The sequence below is a fragment of the Balearica regulorum genome, chromosome Z, assembly GCF_011004875.1.
Source record: "Balearica regulorum gibbericeps isolate bBalReg1 chromosome Z, bBalReg1.pri, whole genome shotgun sequence".
NCBI lineage: Eukaryota > Metazoa > Chordata > Aves > Gruiformes > Gruidae > Balearica > Balearica regulorum.
In genome coordinates, this window is record NC_046220.1 from 61,791,396 (window position 1) to 61,809,813 (window position 18,418).

The 18,418-nt window shown below is 44.1% G+C and overlaps 1 protein-coding gene across 1 annotated transcript in view; it reads left to right on the forward strand.

Moving 5' to 3' along the window:
* The first annotated feature begins 299 nt into the window (after positions 1-299).
* Positions 300-18,418, forward strand: part of THBS4 (thrombospondin 4) — a 45,428-nt gene continuing 27,309 nt past the window's right edge. Inside the window, exons 1-6 of the mRNA XM_075739258.1 lie at positions 300-437; positions 5,857-6,060; positions 10,184-10,431; positions 11,530-11,635; positions 16,758-16,840; positions 17,418-17,469. Of these exons, the coding sequence (XP_075595373.1) occupies positions 350-437; positions 5,857-6,060; positions 10,184-10,431; positions 11,530-11,635; positions 16,758-16,840; positions 17,418-17,469 (781 nt within the window). The 5' untranslated portion in view covers positions 300-349. The remainder of the gene's footprint in view (positions 438-5,856; positions 6,061-10,183; positions 10,432-11,529; positions 11,636-16,757; positions 16,841-17,417; positions 17,470-18,418) is intronic.

Genomic DNA, 18,418 nt, shown 5'->3' on the forward strand with positions numbered 1-18,418 from the left:
GTTTCAGTTTCCAGGGCTCCTCAAAGGACAGACTCCGGGGGGACGCCCACAGGTGTTGATTTTGCTGGCCCTCGGCGAGATCTCCCCGCTCTGCTCGAGCTCAGATACCCCACCGACGCCAGTCGTTCCCGGCTCAGGACCCGACGGTTCGCTCCCCTCTGGTCCACCCCAGCGCTCGGCCATTGCCCGGCGCGGCCCCCGCCCGCCCCCAGGGGCCGGGGGAGCCCCGGCCAATGGCCTGCCGCCTGCCGCCGTCCCTCCCCAGGCCCGGGGCCGCCCCCGTTAAACGGCGGGACCCGCAGCAGAGACGTGCGCCGTCCTCCGCCGCCCTGCCCGCCCCGCGGCCGCCATGGGGTGCGAGCGCGGCGCTGCCCTGCTGCTCCTGCCGCTCGCCCTGCAGCTGTGCCCGGGCCGCGCCGCCTCGCCCGCCCCCCGAGGTAAGGCCCCAACCCCCCGCCCCTGCTTCCCTTGTTTGATCAAGCTTTTCTTTCCCCTCTTTCATTCAAGGCAGCTTTGGGTTTGCAGAGTCCCGTTCCCTCCGCCGGGAGCCCTATGCCGGCAGAGAAGGGGGACTGGGGAGTCGCCAGCTCTGCAGGTGCGAGGGGAGCCGTCGCAGGCAGCGGGGCCGCCGCTGCCCGGCGGGGCGCGGAAAGCGCCGTCGGAGCCGCCCCGCCGTCGGGCTGCCCCGGCCCCGCGGGCGCCCCCACCCCTGCTTTGCCCCGCCGGACTCACGGTGGGAACCGGAGGAGGTCGCGGTGTGACCGCTCTATCAGCTACCCCCCCCCAAAGTCAGCAAAAGGTGGTCTGGTTTTGTAGGGGCGCTAGTACGCGTGTTGAACGTCTGAACAGCACTTTTCAGTTGTAAGTTCTCATACATGCAAAGCAAATTGCTAAGCTATGAAAACTAATTGGGAAAACTCTAATTCATAAAGTGCATAGGGAAACAGATACCCTCTAAATCCAGCATTACTTTGCTAATGTTATGCACATAGTAAGTCCGGGGATGCTTTGTTTTAGAGCATGCATAAAGTGAGTACTATTGCTCCCTAGCAGCAGCAGCTTGTGACTGGAACCTGCTCAGCTGCTGAGTGCAGTAGTTAATGTAACTTGGTGCTGCTCCAGGAGCCTTAAAGCTGCTCCTGGTTCTTTCTGCATTTTTAACCCCCGCCATTGTCTTATGAAATTATGTTTGACATTTTAATTGGTTATTCAATAGTTAAGTGAAGCAGATCTATAAGATGGCCAATCAGATTAATTTAGCTGCATTTCCAAAAGCCTTTTTTAAAGTCCTTCTTGATGTAAAAACGTTTCAGAAAATTGTCATATTGAGAAGCAGGGTATTGCCATATTTTAAGAAACAGAGGCAGATTTCCAGCTTGTTGGCAGCAGTGGCCAGTGAAAGACCCCACACTCAACATGTGAAATTTTCACCTTCTTACTGTCAGTAGAAATCATAGCAGTGGGGTTAGGGTTTCACTCCAGGTCTCTAAGCCATCATTAATTATCTTGAAAAGTGCTTAACAGCAGTGGAGCAGTGTTTACATTTACAGTTATTATGGTTAGCTGTGACTGCAGAAGAACCTTGGAGGGTCTCAAAAAGCTGGGGTGACATGGCAGCAGAATTAAGGGAAAGAAAGGGTCTTTTGTTTTGAGGTCTACCCTCTCCTGTGCCACTAATTTCATTCCTCTGTGCTGCCTCCTCTTAGGACTTCCCGTTGTGTCTTTCAGCTCCTATCTGAAGAGCTAGCCTTGATGTTTTTGGGCAGACCTCCAAAGAGTGGTTTGCCACTGTCTCAAGGTGTATCTGATACCTTGTTAGTATTTTCATAGGAGGGTGGGCAGTTCCCTTCTAAAACCAAAGAAAGCAGTCAGGGGAGAGAATTCCTGATCCGTCTCACGACTGGGCTTGGTTTAGCATGGTGGGTATGCACATGCGTTCTTGGAGGCGTGCCTGAGTCCTCACTCTTGCTGCATGGATTGAAACTAGCTGCTTGTGCCTTTCAGCTTTGGCAGTCCTTTTCTACCCATTTGTTTTCAAGTCTGCCTTTCCAGGGCGAGGAACAAAAATATTAGATTTTTCTAAAAATGAAATCTGAAATTCTTGTGAATCTCTTTTTCTTGTTCCTTCCAAACAAGCAACTGCCTTTGTAAGGTCTCAGAGCTGTATCTCTCTGCCAACTCTACTAAGTACGTAAAATTAGTTTCCATAACCCCATTGCTCTTCTGCTAGCCGCTTTTGCTAGCATGTGTGTAATTTCTGCTAAAGAATGGATCTGGTCACGTACTGCATCTACATGCTGGTCAATGAAGATATCCTAAGAGAGGGTTTGATAACACGGTGCCAAAGGATCTGGTTGAGGTAATGGGCTTTATAAAATGCAACTACCAAACCAACTTGACCATTCATTTAAATATGCAAATTTAAAAAATTTTGATAAATGTTTTCCGTAAGGTTAGACGGATCTTTGCCAGTGTTTAGTCATTGCTTTTATAATACTTCTCCTATATTTTTAAGTGTTTGACTCTAGCAGAGATTAATTAGTCTCACAGGAATTGATATAAAGTCAGCCAATATATCTAGAAGGATTGGACCAAATGTATAGCTATATTTTGTGTTGTCAAAGACTTACATAGTATATTGCGGTGCTCCAGCTGAGAAGACACAGCTGGATTTCATGAATGACTATAACCTGGAAAATGCTGCTGTACAGAGTAGTGAGTTGCATTTCTGTCTCTTGCTTGGGCAATTGCTTTGCTCTGTGTGTGCTAAATGTAATTAAATTCCTAGCCTTTTGCCTCTGCTGTGTGAGTCACTGGTTTCAGTGGGAGCAGTGGTTGTCCTGGGATGCTGTAAATCTGAACTGAGTGAAAGAGAAGTCCTTTGACCAGGTCCATCTCAGATACATATTTCTTAATTGTTTGACAACAGTATTACAAATGCATGCAAATCAAGGGCCTGACTCTTTTTGTATGGTGTCCTGAAAACTCACAGTAGAGTCCTTGGATCCTTGGACCCAGTGCAAGTGTAGGCTTAAGCGATGATCTGTATTTCCATGGTTTCATAAAATGAAGGAAAAAGCTCTTCACTTTTTTCTTTTTTGGAAATGACATTAGTGTCTAGATGAATGGATGCTCCAGAATGAGCAATGGAAGCAGCATGAACCCAGGCTCTAATTCAAGGGAAGACGGTTTCCCTTGTGCCTGTGGGTAGGTCTATGTGCCCATGGAATTGTCCTCTGAGTGCTTTTCAGTCTCCTCCGGCTTGTAGTGTGTGGAAACACTGGATCGGTAGGATGGCCACATCACCTTAGTCCATGATGACAGCTTTGAGGTTGTGCTGGGCAGAAAAGACTCATCTGTAAAGATCCATCATTTTTGACCTGGGAAACTAATCCTAGTGGTACAATCATGGGCTTGAGTCAAGGTAAGGTGCAATGTGCTGTCATGCGCCTTTGCTGTCTGCCTGGTGTTAGGGCTCTTCTCCGGTGGCAGCTCTGCAGTATTGTGCCAGTGTGGGAGAAAAATATGGCCCAGCTATGACAGGCCTATGGAGTGGCCGTGGTATACTATGGCTGAATACGCTCTTATATTTAAATAACACTTGTGCGTCATCATTTCTCAGACTTTATTGGAAGGGTATAATATATATGCTATTTTAATAGCAGTAGGTTGAAATAGGAGATTATCAAGAAACCTAGAGGAAGAGTTTATTGAGTTTGGAGACATCATGGATTTAGGAACATTGAGGGAAAACCCAGTTTGTTGTTTCAGTGTCATAAGGCGGTAGCTGACATACGTACAAGTATCATGTTAGACTCTTTGCTGATGCATTGTGCAAAAATTAAAAGAAGAATTTGAAACAGCTTTCACTGTGCCTTCAGGGTTATTTTTTTTTGTCAGGCCTGTCTGTCTTTGTTATCTGTGCCAGAAGGGAAAGATGAGTCTTATTTATGTAATATATCTTCTGAGAAGTCAGTGAAGTGAGAAGGTTACAAACGTCATACTGCTTACTTGTTTTTTTAGCATTTTAATTGGTGCCCTGCAAATGCCATCAAAATGGTTCCTAGTATAAGTACACTGGAAATCTTTCCGAGAATTTTGGTGCTAGTTCCTCAGTCTAATTGAAATGTGAAAACAAGCATCTGAAATCATGAAAGCAGAAATAAGTTTAAAAGCTTTCTGTAGAGGTGCATACTCAGAAGAGAATTCTAGTGATATATCTGGAAATATCTGAGTACTTCAATTTGAAGACTAGATATTTCTATGTTAGTAACTTATCAATAATTCCTTTTAAAAAAAAGTTTCTAAAAAATGATCAGTTGTAACAAAATCTTTATGATATTGTGATAGAATCATAGAATAGTTTTGCATGGAAGATCAGATTGCCTAAGATGTCCCTACTAATGCTAGAGGGGTTGGACTAGATGATCTGTAAAGATGATCTTCACAGTGTTAACTTTCATTTTTGTATTATTTATTTTAGGTAGGACAACTTGGGTTCATTTTAAAGTATGCATATGGAACTAGCAAAGAGTGGACAATCTCCAGTGGGTGGTGTGGTGGGTTGACCCAGGCTGGAGGCCAGGTGGCCCCCAAAGCCGCTCCTCAGCTAGACAGGGGAGAGAAAGTACAACGAAAGGCTCCTGGGTTGAGATAAGGGCAGGGAGAGATCACTCACCAGTTACTGTCATGGGCAAAACAGAGTTGACTTGGGGAAATGAATTTAATTTATTACCAAGCAAATCAGAGCAGGATAATGAGAAATAAAACCAAACCTTAAAACATCTCCCCCCATCCCTCCCTTCTTCCCAGGCTCAACTTCACTCCCCATTTCTCTCCCTCCTCCCCCCCAGCACCACAGGGGGACGGGGAATGGGGGTTGTGGTCAGTTCATCACACGGGGTCTCTGCTGCTCCTTCCTCCTCAGGGGGAGGACTCCTCACACTCTGCCCCTGCTCCAGCGTGGGGTCCCTCCCACAGGAGACAGTCCTCCACCAACTGCTCCAACGTGAGTCCTTCCCAGGGGCTGCAGTTCCTCACCCAACTGCTCCAGCGTGGGTCCCTCCCACAGGGTGCAGACCCTCAGGAACAGACTGCTCCAGCGTGGGTCCCTCCCACAGGGTGCAGACCCTCAGGAACAGACTGCTCCAGCGTGGGTCCCTCCCACAGGGTGCAGTCCTTCAGGAACAGACTGCTCCAGTGTGGGTCCCCCACAGGGTCACAAGCCCTGCCAGCAAACCTGCTCCAGCATGGGCTCCTCTCTCCACAGGGCCACAGGTCCTGCCAGGAGCCTGCTCCAGCGTGGGCTTCCCATGGGGTCACAGCCTCCTTTGAGTACCTCCACCTGCTCTGGCGTGGGGTCTTCCACAGGCTGCGGGTGGAATCTCTGCTCTTCCATGGACCTCCATGGACTCCAGGGGGACAGCCTGCCTCACCATGGTCTTCTCCAGGGGCTGTAGGGGAATCTCTGCTCTGGTGCCTGGAGCACCTCCTGCCCCTCCTTCTTCACTGACCTGGGTGTCTGCAGAGTTGTTCCTCTCACATCTTCTCATTCCTCTCTCTGGCTACAATTACTGATGGTGTTTTTCCCCCCTTCTTAGATACATTACCCCAGAGGCACTACTGCCGTGGCTGATGGGCTCGGCCTTGGCCAGCAGTGGGTCTGTCTTGGAGCTGGCTGGCATTGGCTCTGTTGGACATGGGGGAAGCTTCTGGCAGCTTCTCATAGAAGCCACCCCCGTAGCCCTCCTGCTACCAAAACCTTGCCATGCAAACCAAATACACATGGCTTCAGACAACATTTTTCTTTGGTCATTATTATATTTAAATTGCTGTTGGAACTTGCTTGTTTTTCAGTTTTTGATCTTCTTCCATATTCCAACAAGAGAGTGGTAACGAACTTCTTGCAACAAGCACTAGGCGATCCTACGCTGAATGACGTGTACGTGCTCTCAACATTCAAACTGCAGCCGAAGAGCACAGCCACTGTATTTGGCCTGTATTCGTTAGCTGACAACAGCAAGTATTTTGAATTTACGGTAATGGGACGGATGAATAAAGGTGAGTTGTTCAGAGTATGTAGGGGAAAACTAGTGTTGGATCCATAGTTATGAATGTGTCACAGATGGATGTTGAAAACTGTGTCATTAACCTTTGTGCTTGAGTCATTCCTGTTGCATGCTGTCACCACTTAGGGTCCCCCCAAGATAAAAATGTTGGTTAAATCCCCTTTTACTCCACTCTCTTTCCTTCCTCTCACTGGATGCTGCTCTCTCCTGGCCGGGGGAAGCTGACCTGACAATCAGCTGGTATCGCCACTCTGCCTGGTACTTGCTCTGAGCAATGCTGAGAAAGGAGGGAAAAAATGGAGTATGGAGAAGAGGAGTCAATTTGTTTTTCTCTTTTTTTTTTTTTTTCTTTTTCCCTTGGGACAATCACTGGTTCTTATTACTCAGGAATGTGAGGGACACACGCACATGCTGCCTCATGCATATGAAATGCAGGTTCTTGTTCTGCAGACCCTGGAGGTTAAGATGTTACGATGCTGGACAAACATTCCTAGCACTCACAAGATCTTTTGGATGAATTAACACGTTTGTTTTCCATTTGTTGAAATTAGTTAATAAGAAAGTAGAGTAGGAACTTCAGCAGACTTTTACAAATGCAGAGCTTTCATCGCCATCTAGACCAGATCTAGGATATATTGCAATTTTAAGGTTCAGCGAAAAATTGTCAAATGATGTAAATTAGTGTTGCTCCATTGACTTCACCACTGCTATGATAATTTTTTTGCTGCAAGTGTTGTAATTGGGCAGCTGAGTCCAGTAGACTGAGAAACTCTATTGAGAAAATTCAGTTTATACAAAGGAAAATTATTCTATCTGCTGAAGAAAAGCACAGCTTTTGCTTGATAAATGTAGAGGAATGAGTTAGATAAAATATTGGTAGTTTTATCAGATCTGCCAAAATCCTTCTGAGGTCATGGAATAAGAACTTTTGTGTTACATGTGTGTTGGGGGTGGGTAAGATGTGGTCGCACAGCCTTATCAGTGTCATACAATTCCTAACACTGACTTACCTAATTGCTAAATAAATGATAGATCACACATATTCCCTCTCTCCCTCTCACACATGATTATGTGTGTAAAAGTTATTTGTGTGTGTATATATATAGGAATGCATATGTCTGTACACAAATATGTCTGTATACATACAATTTTGAACACGCAAACTCTTCTCTTGATTTTCAAGAATACCTACATGCCTGATGGTTACTGTTATGCTTTAACTAATGGACTTAAGAGGCTTTCTGGTGGAAGGTTTGATTTTGTCCTTAGTATGTTTGTGCTGTGTTTGAGAAGTGTCCATGACAGGATCGTGGCATATAGATAGGCAGCATGAAGAAAAATTGTTCTGTCAGTGACCAGTGTTGAGCAGATAGGGGACATCTGTAACTTACCTGTTGTAAAGGACTGATCAAACAGAGGGAGGCTTTTTGCAGCAAGGCAAAGACCATGGAGGCCTTTTTACCTCCTTATTACTTTAGTACACCTTGTTTAAGGCATATGGCAGTGTTCTCATGTGTGATTTCTCTGGAAGTGTCAGGTGTCCCACATGGCTACTTCATACAGTAAGTTAAACTGCATGCAGGAGATTGTCATGTCTGCTGAAAGTATGGAGTGTGGGGGCTGTTTCTGATCCTCTCAAGACTGGAGATCATCACTGAAGTGGTGAGCCAATGTTGGCGTCTTAGCAAAATGCAGGGTCTAAACATCTATGGTTTTGGCAAGATGCATATGTGTATAGTGCTTCTTCTGCATGGTATTGCCACTTACGCACCCAAATCTGATCTAAGTAGCCCAAAAGAGGCCTTAATTACCCTTTAAAGTGCCACATTTGTGCGCTGTGTTCCAAATTGTTTGCTCATGTTCTGATTTTGTTGTGGTATGCCTGATAGTAAAATGTTCACAATGCCTACATGTTTTTAAAGCGTAGATCTGAATTACTGGGCAACTGCTCAATTTATTTTGGTTAGACCAACGTGCTTTTCAGAGGCAAATAGCATCTGTGGGTTTCTTACCCTTTTTGAATGATTCCTTTATGGAACAAACAGCAGTAAGTGCATAAAAGTGATGTAACTCAACAATTCTGTGAAGCAGGTCCTATTTACTGCCAGGATTAATAGTTTAATTGAAAATCTGTTTCTTAAAACAGTACAGGTGAGCCACTTGCTCTCATGAATGTCAGTGTAGAACATCCTAGCAGCAAACACATAATACGGGGGCTTGGATGAGTTAAATCTTACAGAAGCAGAGGCTGTGGTCCAGTAAAATCTGCCTTCAAAAGCCTACTCTAGTTTACCAGATGGATATTTGGCTTTGGCTGAGGAAGGAATACTTGATTGTCCATCCAAGCTAGACTGGTCCTTGTCCCAAAACTCTTCTGGCAGGGTCCATTCTGGGCCTCCTCTTTCTCTAGCTTACTGCTGTGTTTGGTCACTCTGAATGCAGGGCCCAGATCCAAAGACCTTGCTTTCCTGTGACCAAGTGTGCATAATATTCACATAAGTAAAATGCCTGCAACATACTCTGTCTTGCTAGATCTTTGAGTTTGCCAAGAAAGTTGGCAAAGTAACTTTTAGCAAGTTACTGGTGACCTCATACACCTTTGCGGAAATCTCAGCTCTGGCAGTGTTTTGACATAGACAGCAGTGAAAACATTCCTGATATTGATCACAGCTGCTGAGACTTTAGCACTAGTGTAGACTTCAGAGATGGAGCCATACCCTGCCCCGCTCATGCCGGTATAAATCTGGATTCTTTTAATCATTAGACTGAGCAATTAGAAAAACAATAGGGAACATGTACCCAGTGACTCAGAAGGTCACCGACTAACAGAGCTATCACAGCATCGAAGAGGATATATTTAGTAGTGGGGAGATGGGAAGGTAATTTGTTAAATTAATAGAAATGAGATAAGTGCAGTAGATGTTATTAGCTGTGAAGCTAATATGAGTTTTTCCCTGCACTATATTCACAATTTTTAGTTGACCTCATGTTAGTGTAGGTGTTTCTTGAAGGTCAGAGTATTTATGAGTGCTCACTTGATGAAACAGTAGCAGCCCTCTATGAACTTCAAACAGATATTCACAAGAGCCAGCACTTAACTGTTCAGGTGCCCAGCCTCTGTGCAGCTTGACTCCTCAATGCACATGACTGTTATTATGAGGAAATAAGAGAGATGCAGGCTGGTGATGAGTGGGAATTTTAAAACAAGGTCTGTTTAATATTGTAGAGCATCTGTGTCTAGATGTACACAGCTCATTGCTTCTGCAGATATGCATTCACAGAGCCAGAGAGAGATTTTGTGGAGAGAACCAGCTAGCTGGTCTAAGAGATTTAGCTTGCAGATCATAGCTTACTGATCCAATTTCCTTAAGAAGGAGACATTTTTTCAATATTACACAGCATGTAAGAGGTTTTGTTTGTCTGCTGTTGTGGTTTTTGATGGTGCATTTTACTTCATAAAATGAGATATTGTTGTGTGAATTATCAAGTAGGTCGTTTGCTAATGCCTTAAAAAAAGAGTTGAGAGGGGGCTTTGTCATCTTTAGGGGTGGACTATGTCTTTTCTGCATTATATTTTGTTTTTACTTACTATTTGTTACAGAGAAATGCAGGTTATTGGCATGGAATCATGCTTCCTTTGGTTTCTTGAATGATGCATTTGGATATACTGTCCGATGACATCACTGAATGCAATATGCATCACTGAAACAGATTTTGCTAGTTGTGCATTTCTGCTACAGAGTATTTCTAGGTCTATTAGATATGCACTTGCCAAACTGCTGACTGCAGGCTGTCTGCCGCACCCTTTACCACTTGTATCTTAGCATGTTATACCCTGTAAAGTGACATTGGTTAAGCCAGTTAGAGGGGCCTGGACAAAGCAATGTGCAGGCAGCAAAGCTTCACAAGCAGGGAGTCACACAAGAGTCCTGGTAATCCTGGTCTGAAAGTCAATGTCCCGTTTATTATTAACATTCATATCTGCATATGGGATGCATTTGCAAAAGCTGACGTGGAAAAATACTAGAGCAATTCCAGATTTCCACAGGATCTTCCTTGATCAGCCTCGGGTCATTTGCTACACTCTGATAATCCTTCTGTGTATTTTGTACTAGTGGTGCTGCGCTATCTGAAGAGCGATGGGAGGTTGAATTCTGTGATCTTTAGCAACATCCAGCTGGCTGATGGGAAACCCCATGCTGTCATCTTGTGGCTGAGTGGCCTGCAGCAGGGATTGAGCACAATAGAGTTGTATATGGACTGCCTGCAAGTAGGGGCTGTTCAGGATCTGCCAAAAGCATTTTCCTCACTGTCTCAGACGGCGGCGGCGGTAGAGTTGCGTACTTTCCAGGAGAAGCCACAGGTAAGTGGGGAAAACTAGGAGCAAGCTGAGCACTTAAAGGGATCACCAGGGATCCTCTGGATCACTGAATCCACTCCTCAGCCCTCGCAGCAGCCAAGATTCAGTAAGACTTGAGTATTAACTTGTGAAATAAATGTAAATATAAGTCCCTATGGAACAGGTGAAATCTTAGCTTCATTGAACCCAGTAATAGCTATGCTATTTGTTTTAAATGCAATTTTTAGCTAATTTAAAAAAAAAAGTAAAAACCTACCACCTCCCTCACTTCAGTCCCCAGGAAACACCTGGACTAGACTTTTTTTGCAAGGACTTACCTGATGCAGCAAGGGCAGCTCTTTGCCAGCTTATTACAGCTGTTCAGTATGAGCAACCCTTGGCTGTGTATGTGGCTTTCCTCTTCATGATAAGCCACATGGACTAAAAAGACAAAAGAAGGGGAAGGACTCATGTGGTGCAAGAGTCCAACTCCCATCTATTTGACTACGAAAGTTTTTCTTCCTCTGTCTGCCACCCAGGGGTTGGCATAGCTTCCTGTCACCTCCACACTGTCAGTCTGAGGGAAACAGTATCTTCCACAAGCATCTTCCATCATCATTAATGCAAAATATGTATTAGAAGGTGCAAAGGCATTCTGCCACCAAGGTTGCCACCTTGCTTTGTTTCATTGTAGGCTTGAAAATGAGCCTGTTTGTATGGAGAATCACTAAGATACCCATGTTCCTGACTTGAATGTAAACCTGTTGGGGGGGTGTGGGGGGGAGAAGGCTGCTTTGGATTCAGTTCAACAACAAAGAAACCCCTCATTCTTATATGCCGCAGATATAAAAATATATGAACTTCCTGGTATGTGAGATCATATGAATTGGAATAGTAAAAAACCCCTTCAAAATAAAACCACAGCTATGTGAAAATCTGCAAGGCAAAGATTGGGGATCTTATTACAGTTCAGATGGTGATGGGTGGTCCTGAAGGGGATGGAGCCCTGCATGCTTAGGAAATGGACAACCTTTCTAAAAAATTAATTTACTTTGTCTGCTATTTCATATTTTTTCCATCATTGTACCAGAATTGTGAGCTCTGTTTTTCTTGTGAGTCCAGGATACGCTAGACGAGCTGAAACTGGTAACTGGAGGAACACTTGCCCAAGTGGGGAACCTGCAGGATTGTTTTCTTCAACAAATTGAACCTGTTCCTCAGTACACTGGTAAGACCCGCAACCAGGAGTTAAAATTGTTCTTTAGGATACTACTGCAAAGAAGCTAATATGATGAATATTAAAAATGTGGAGAAGCTCTATAGACAGGTAATAACAATTGTTTGACTGAATTACAGCCATGATAATTTCCTGTAAATGTTTTAGAAATAGCTCAGTTCGGAGAGAAAGCATTGCTTTGTCACAGCAGCAGTGACTGAGTTGTTGTGAAGGAGGAGTCTCTAATGATTAAAAAAGGCTTTTTAGCTTAATTTGGAAGACAAACTTTTGTGATCGTGATCTGTTTGTGTCAGCTTAATAATATCTTAAGTATTCAAATTGCAGACAGGGAGTAGTCCTAAATGTGACACGCTGCTAAACGCTTTGTGAAAATAGCTAGATGGATAGAGTAGTAAGACCTATCAATGTACTTATCTGCCTGACCAGTATTCATCTTCTCTTGATCACTGGAGTGTCCTGGAGAGGGGAGGAGTAAGGCGTGAAGGGGGACACAGGAGACTGCAGAGCACGTTCGTGCTACGGCTACAGAGCCTGCGGGTCCACGTGGGAAAAGCCATTGCAAGGCAGCCACTAGTCCTGCTGCAAGTTAGCCGAGGCTTTTGTCACCTGCTGGACTGGAAAGCTGCTCCAAAACCAATTCCTTTTCTGCCTGTGCTAAGCATTGTGGAGACTGAGCTAAGGACAGAGGGGAAAGGAAGGAGCTGAGGCTACTGGGATTCCCGCAGGTCCCCAGGGGCTGGGTGCAATTCTCTGTGATGGGTGAGGGTGCTCTCTAACCTCCTGGCAGCAAACCTGGGCTACTCTGCCCCATCTGTATCCCTTTCCAGTCCCTGTTGATCTGCCTTTCTGCTGTGGGTGTGAGGGAGAAAAACGGGTTCACACTACGTGCAATATGTTAATGTGTCACAACCATGGGGGAAAAATAGTGAGTTCAAGGTTTGAAATAGGATCCATGAGAAGTTCTCTCTCTCACACCCTTTCGTGTCCTCCCCTGCCAAACCCAACCCTGCAGCATTGCTACTTCTGATTAGAATAGAAACTAGATACACAATTTTTATTTGAGAACATGCTGGGTACATGACATGAATGTAGGCATCAGTGGTGTGCAGAATCTGTTCTGCCTTTTAGCTGTGTAAATCCTCAGTTGCACATGCTTCTGTTTTCTTGCTCTTTAACATATATACACCTAGGCAAAAAATACAGAGTTTCATCACCAAAGATCTGTTTCTTTCCCTAAATCAATGGGCATTTGCACACAGAAGAGAAGGGTAATTCAGCGTTTCCTCCTGGAAAAACTCACAGCTCTCTGAGCGAGGTTTCCAGATTGCAGACTTGCGGCTTTCTCACTTGTAACTTTTTGCTCATTAATCAATAATACAAATGGTAATAATACAGACAGAGATACTGTCTCTCCCTGGCTGCCTCCACCTGGCTGACCCTCTCAAGTTCAGTTGCTTATAACCTTCAAGTGGAATTAATATCATATTAATAATAATAATAAAACAGCTCACATCAATATATCCAAAGTCTACATAGTCAAATCCACCAAAGGAAAAGGTGCAAATGTTCCAACAGCAATATTAACTCAGCTGCCTTGCACTTTGTATGTGCTTCAGGACATCCTGTTATAACAGCAATATATCAGATAACCACAATTTTGCCTTCATCCAGAAAAAGCTGGAATGCAAATGCTTAGCTGTATGGGTGTGTGAGACCTATGTATCTTGGTAAAAGCATGTGTTTTCCATATTAATTGGAAAATCCTTGGGAGAGCTTTGGACCTGAATAACTGTATACGGCTTTGACTGCGTGCCTGGTCACTGCTCACTGCTATGACAGCAGCATTTCCTCCATGCTCAGTCAGTGAGGCGGAGACACCTAAGAAGTGTAGTTGAGAATATGATGATCAGCCAGAGGTTGAACATGTGTATTTCAATCTTCCTGTATGGGTAGGAAAATGCAATACAAGGTGTGCTGAGTTTGGTAGATGAGATTAGTATGCTGCGTGTAATCATCACAAAGTCATTCAGGTCAGAAGGGATGTTTGGACATCATCTGGGTCATGTAGAGTACCTGAACCTGACATAGTGTAAAAAAATAGCTGTCTTGCACCAGACCAAAGGTTCTTTTAACCTTGCTACTGTTAGAGACAGTATGCCAATATAGACCCAAGGGCAAAAGTATAAGGCAGTGGAGTTATAGTGTGGTTTTCCCTGAAAGTTTTCCTATTCTCCAGCAGTTCATTGTATGCAGAGCTCTCAACTCAAAGCTGGAGTCTTTGTGTTTTGTACTCAATATACATTTCCTTCTGTGAATCTGTCCAGTCAGTTTTGAATATATGATCAAGAATGTCTCCTGGCAAGAAGTCAATCCCATGTCAGAGGAGATATCTCCTGTTTACTTTGAACCTGCCTCTTTGTAATTCCATGTGCAACTTGCATATGCAGCTTCTTTGGTGGAAGATTATAGGCTGACAGGCATTTCACTTGTCCCCCATCACCCATACTTTGGTTGGATCTCTGGCCAAGTAACCACAATCTCTTTGAATGATACTTCAGGACTCTGGCTTTGGCTTTGTTGGATGGGGACAAGTGGGGTGCTTGAGCCAGTATTGCTCCTAAGAGAGCTAGAAGAAGTTTCTATGAGGCATTTCACAGTGACCTGCAATTACACAAGGTAGTGTTTGTGTGTTTGCCCTGCCTGGGCTGTGCAACAAAGCTGGTCACCTGCTCTAAGTCCAGGGCTCTGTACTGGAACATGTTGCCCAGAGAAGTTGTGGATGTCCCTTCACTGGAAGTGTTCAAAGTCAGGTTAGGTGGGGCTTTGAGCAACCTGACCTAGTGAAACATGTCCCTGCCATGGTAAGGAGGTTGGACTAGATAATCCTTAAGTGCCTCTTCCAATCCAAACCATGCTATGATTCTATACCACAAGGTCTTGGGAAAAGAAAGACAAGGTGGCTCCTTGACATGACCTCAGGCTTACAGGCAATAAGCATGTCAAGGGACTTCAGTTCCCTGTTGGACAGTAGTTCTTCAGAACTCTCTCTGAATTTAATTATTGCTGTGAAAGCCATTTTGTTACTTGGACTTTTACTGACTCAGAGTATAGAGCTAGGGACTAGCTGAACTGTGGAGTTGCCTCAGTAGGTGGAGTATGGATGAGAGACTACATGGTAGGACCGGATAGCTGTATAGCTTCAGGCTGTACCTTTTGCTTACCCTGCTCACTCCAGGGAAAAGCCACCCCACAATATACTGTGGACCAACAGCTCCCTGAAAGGTCTCTCTGAGATCTTATCACTGATTACTGGTCATTCAGTTGCAGGCAGGGCCTACTGTGGGACTTGGCTTTAAATGGAAGAGAAAAAAATCCACAAAACAAACCACAAACCTATGGGAAATCACCTGTTTCTGCTCTGCAGTCTAAATTTGCAAAGAGGACATGTAGTTCATGGCAGTATAACCTGTTTAGTCCACCTTAAAATTTAACAGTCTGCAAAACCTAACTGTACAGAATAGATCTGGTTTTGATTTAGATGCTAGCCAACAAACAGTATCTGAAATCTTGAGATTTTTTTTTTTTGCAAGTCTCAATCAATAATGCCTAAACCATTCTTTGTTTAAAAAACCCAAGCAAAACAAGAACAGACCCCAGCATCTGTCCCAACAGCCTGCATGCCAAGTTTCACTATGGGATTCCGAAATACCCATGATATTAAGTCCTGCTGCCTTCCTCCCAAATAAAAATAAGACAAGGTTGGGAATAGAAAGGAGGCAGGTTCTGGAACAGGTGGTTCCCAAGTCTTTAAACTTGTTCAGTGTTTTGATGAGAAAATCTGAAATGAAGAAAACGTAGTATGTGAGGAGTTGGATGACTCCCACTAGAATGTTTGGAAACAGTTAGACATGCTTTGAAGTACAAAGCAATGAGGTAAATATTAAGAAAAGCATTTTTCATATAAGCTTTCAATACTTACAAAAGTAACGCATGAATAAACCTCCCCAAAGCCATTGGACATAATATCAAAATACCCTGCCTGCATAGAATGTAAAAGAGCATATATTTGTGAAATTTGTTTTGACATACAGACTTAGAGAAGTAAACAAATAGCTGCTCCAGAGAGCTACAAACAGGAACTACTATGAGCTACTGTGCTAAACATGCTCTCTCGCTTCATGTCTGTCACTGGATCAAAACTAATGTTTCGTTTAACCAATAAGAGTCTCATGTGAAGATCTTGGGTTGGTTCTGGTCCTTCCCTGTGGCTCATTAGAGATGTAAGTTTTTGGTCTTGTCTTAGAGGTCTTTAATTTGTCACTTGCTGTTGAGAACTGGCTTTGCTGTGAGTTCATAGTGTGTTGAGTAGATGTTCTGTGAGTCCACACAAACTCTGCACCCCCCAGAAGCAAATGAAACTTGTGTACAGTGTGATAAGCTGCCTTGGAAGAAAAGCCAAATGACTATCACAGGTATAAAAAGCACTGTTTTTGTCAGAGCAGGTACTCTTGATGCATGGTCAGAGCTGCACAGTGAGCTTGCTCAGAAAGCTGGGTAACTTCACCCTGTAATGTGTGCAGGAATCGGTTGTAGTGACATGGAATACATTTACAGAAGGTGACTTTCCATCGTATGCACAGATACTTAGTGCCCCCACCTTTCCCTCCTGTCCCAAATGGGTTATCACAAAAACCCAGTCTTCAAATCCTAAGGTTTCACTTAGGGTTGCTGGTCTCAGGCCTGGGGGGAACCAGTGGTACTGGTAGCATTAGTTGCCAGTGTTATTAGGTCCTACTGGAGAGCCTTGACACTGAAATGATGGTAGAAAAATCACAGACCGCTTTTCTCTCTGTGGAGAGGATTCTGTTTTGCCTGTTTCTGTGGTACCCAGTGGAGTTCAGTCCAAAGAGCCTTGAGTTCATGCAAATCACTATAAAAATTGGAGCTAGATACTGTGTTTGCTCTAAGGATTCCTCCATGGCTTAAGTAACAGTAATGTCTGCCCTTCATGGCTCTTCACAGTGTTTCAATCTTGAATCTTAGAAATTATGATGGCAAATGAAGGAGAGTTATATGCATTGTGCACTCTTTTTTTGCTGCTGTTTCCCTGCAGGTGATTTTAATAGGCAGCTGATGAGTCAGATGATCCAGATGAACCAAATACTGGGAGATGTAAAAGACCTTCTCAGACAACAGGTACTGTATAAAGGCTTCAATGTGAAATATTCCAAGATGGCCACTTTTTATAGAGTCGGGGCAGAATTCACATAAACAATAAACTCCAGTGTAAAGTTCATTGCCTCAGAGGCACAATAAAGAAGTAACCATATAGGTCCTGGTACCCTGTGGTTGCTATGGAGGATCAATGAATGTGGGAGTGTAGGGGACTTGCTTATTCAGATCCATAAAATCTAGTGTCTTAAGTGGAGAGGAACAAGCGTAGCCATCCTAGCCCACTGTTAGATAGAGGCAGGTTTGTTGCACAGAACAGAAATTGCATTTGTTCCATGTGCTGGTGAGTGTCAGAACTGGAACTGCTGATTTTGTTAAGCATGTCCTTCTTAAAGGTCCTGTTGATGAAGGCTGACCTGAAGTACAACCATTATCACTGTCCTTAATTTTATGGAATGCAAAGAATATCTAATTTCAAGAGAGTACCTATGTTGCATGGTTTGAGTGGCATCTTGGGGAAAATTGTAATGGTTTTTCTGGCAACCAGGTGCAACCTGGAGCTGCCTGTATCCAAATAAAGTTTGTTTTCTATATCCTCAAGGTCAAAGAAACAACTTTTCTGAGAAATACCATAGCTGAGTGCCAAGCATGTGGTAAGTATTCCTGTTATTGCCTGTAAAAGGCAACCAGATGAGATATACAGTTGTTTTAAAACTAGCATTGATTGTATCAGCTTTATGTGGTTTCTAAGAAGTACTTCTTAAAAAATACTGTATACAAAGTTATAGATGTATTGGACACAAATTTAAATTGTATTTTCATTAGAGAAAAAGCTTTCAGTTTCCATAGACCTGACAAACACCTGACAATTGGGGGATAAAGCCCCACTAAACCAAGCAGTACCACTCGCCCTGTACTGGCAGTTCTCGCTCTGCCACAAAGCTGTGCCAGATGTTCCTGGGGAGAGGGACGTTGCCAGCCGGGCAATGAACAATCTCACTGACAATCTTAGTTGAGGGACAAGGAAGGAACCATGTTCTGCTTTAGCTGGTATTGTCAGTCTGAGTAAGGTGCTATGCAGTCCACCTGAAAGCCATCTGATTCTGAGTAGGTAGTCACTGGTTAACAGCAGTAAAGACCACCTAAGGGTGGTCTCCATCTTTTCACTAAATGGAAGAAGCTCATGCTTTCCCAAATGCCACTGCATGGCCCTCCTGCACAGCTGACAATCAGTGCACACATGCACTCAGTATAAAAACCAAAGTACTCCCTCACTGGGTGGGGTGAAAGGCCTTAAATTCATCAAGCCTTTCAGTTGATTTCTTCTCCCAGTCTGTCAGCCTCATCAAAGCTCAAGTTGAGCTCCGGACAGGCTAACCTTTATGTGTAAGTGCCAAAGAAAAAGTCTTTAAATCCTGCATATGTCAGTACCAAGGTTCAGCACCTGCCAGAGTCCCAAAAAACCTCATTTTTCCCAAGGTCGGTCTGTGTGTACCTAAACCAGTTTCCTTGCATCTCCTGCTGTGTGTTTGTGGGCTGCCAGCTGCTGCTGCTTTATTCCTCTTACTTGTAGACTGTCAGATATGCTCTTGCGAAACCATA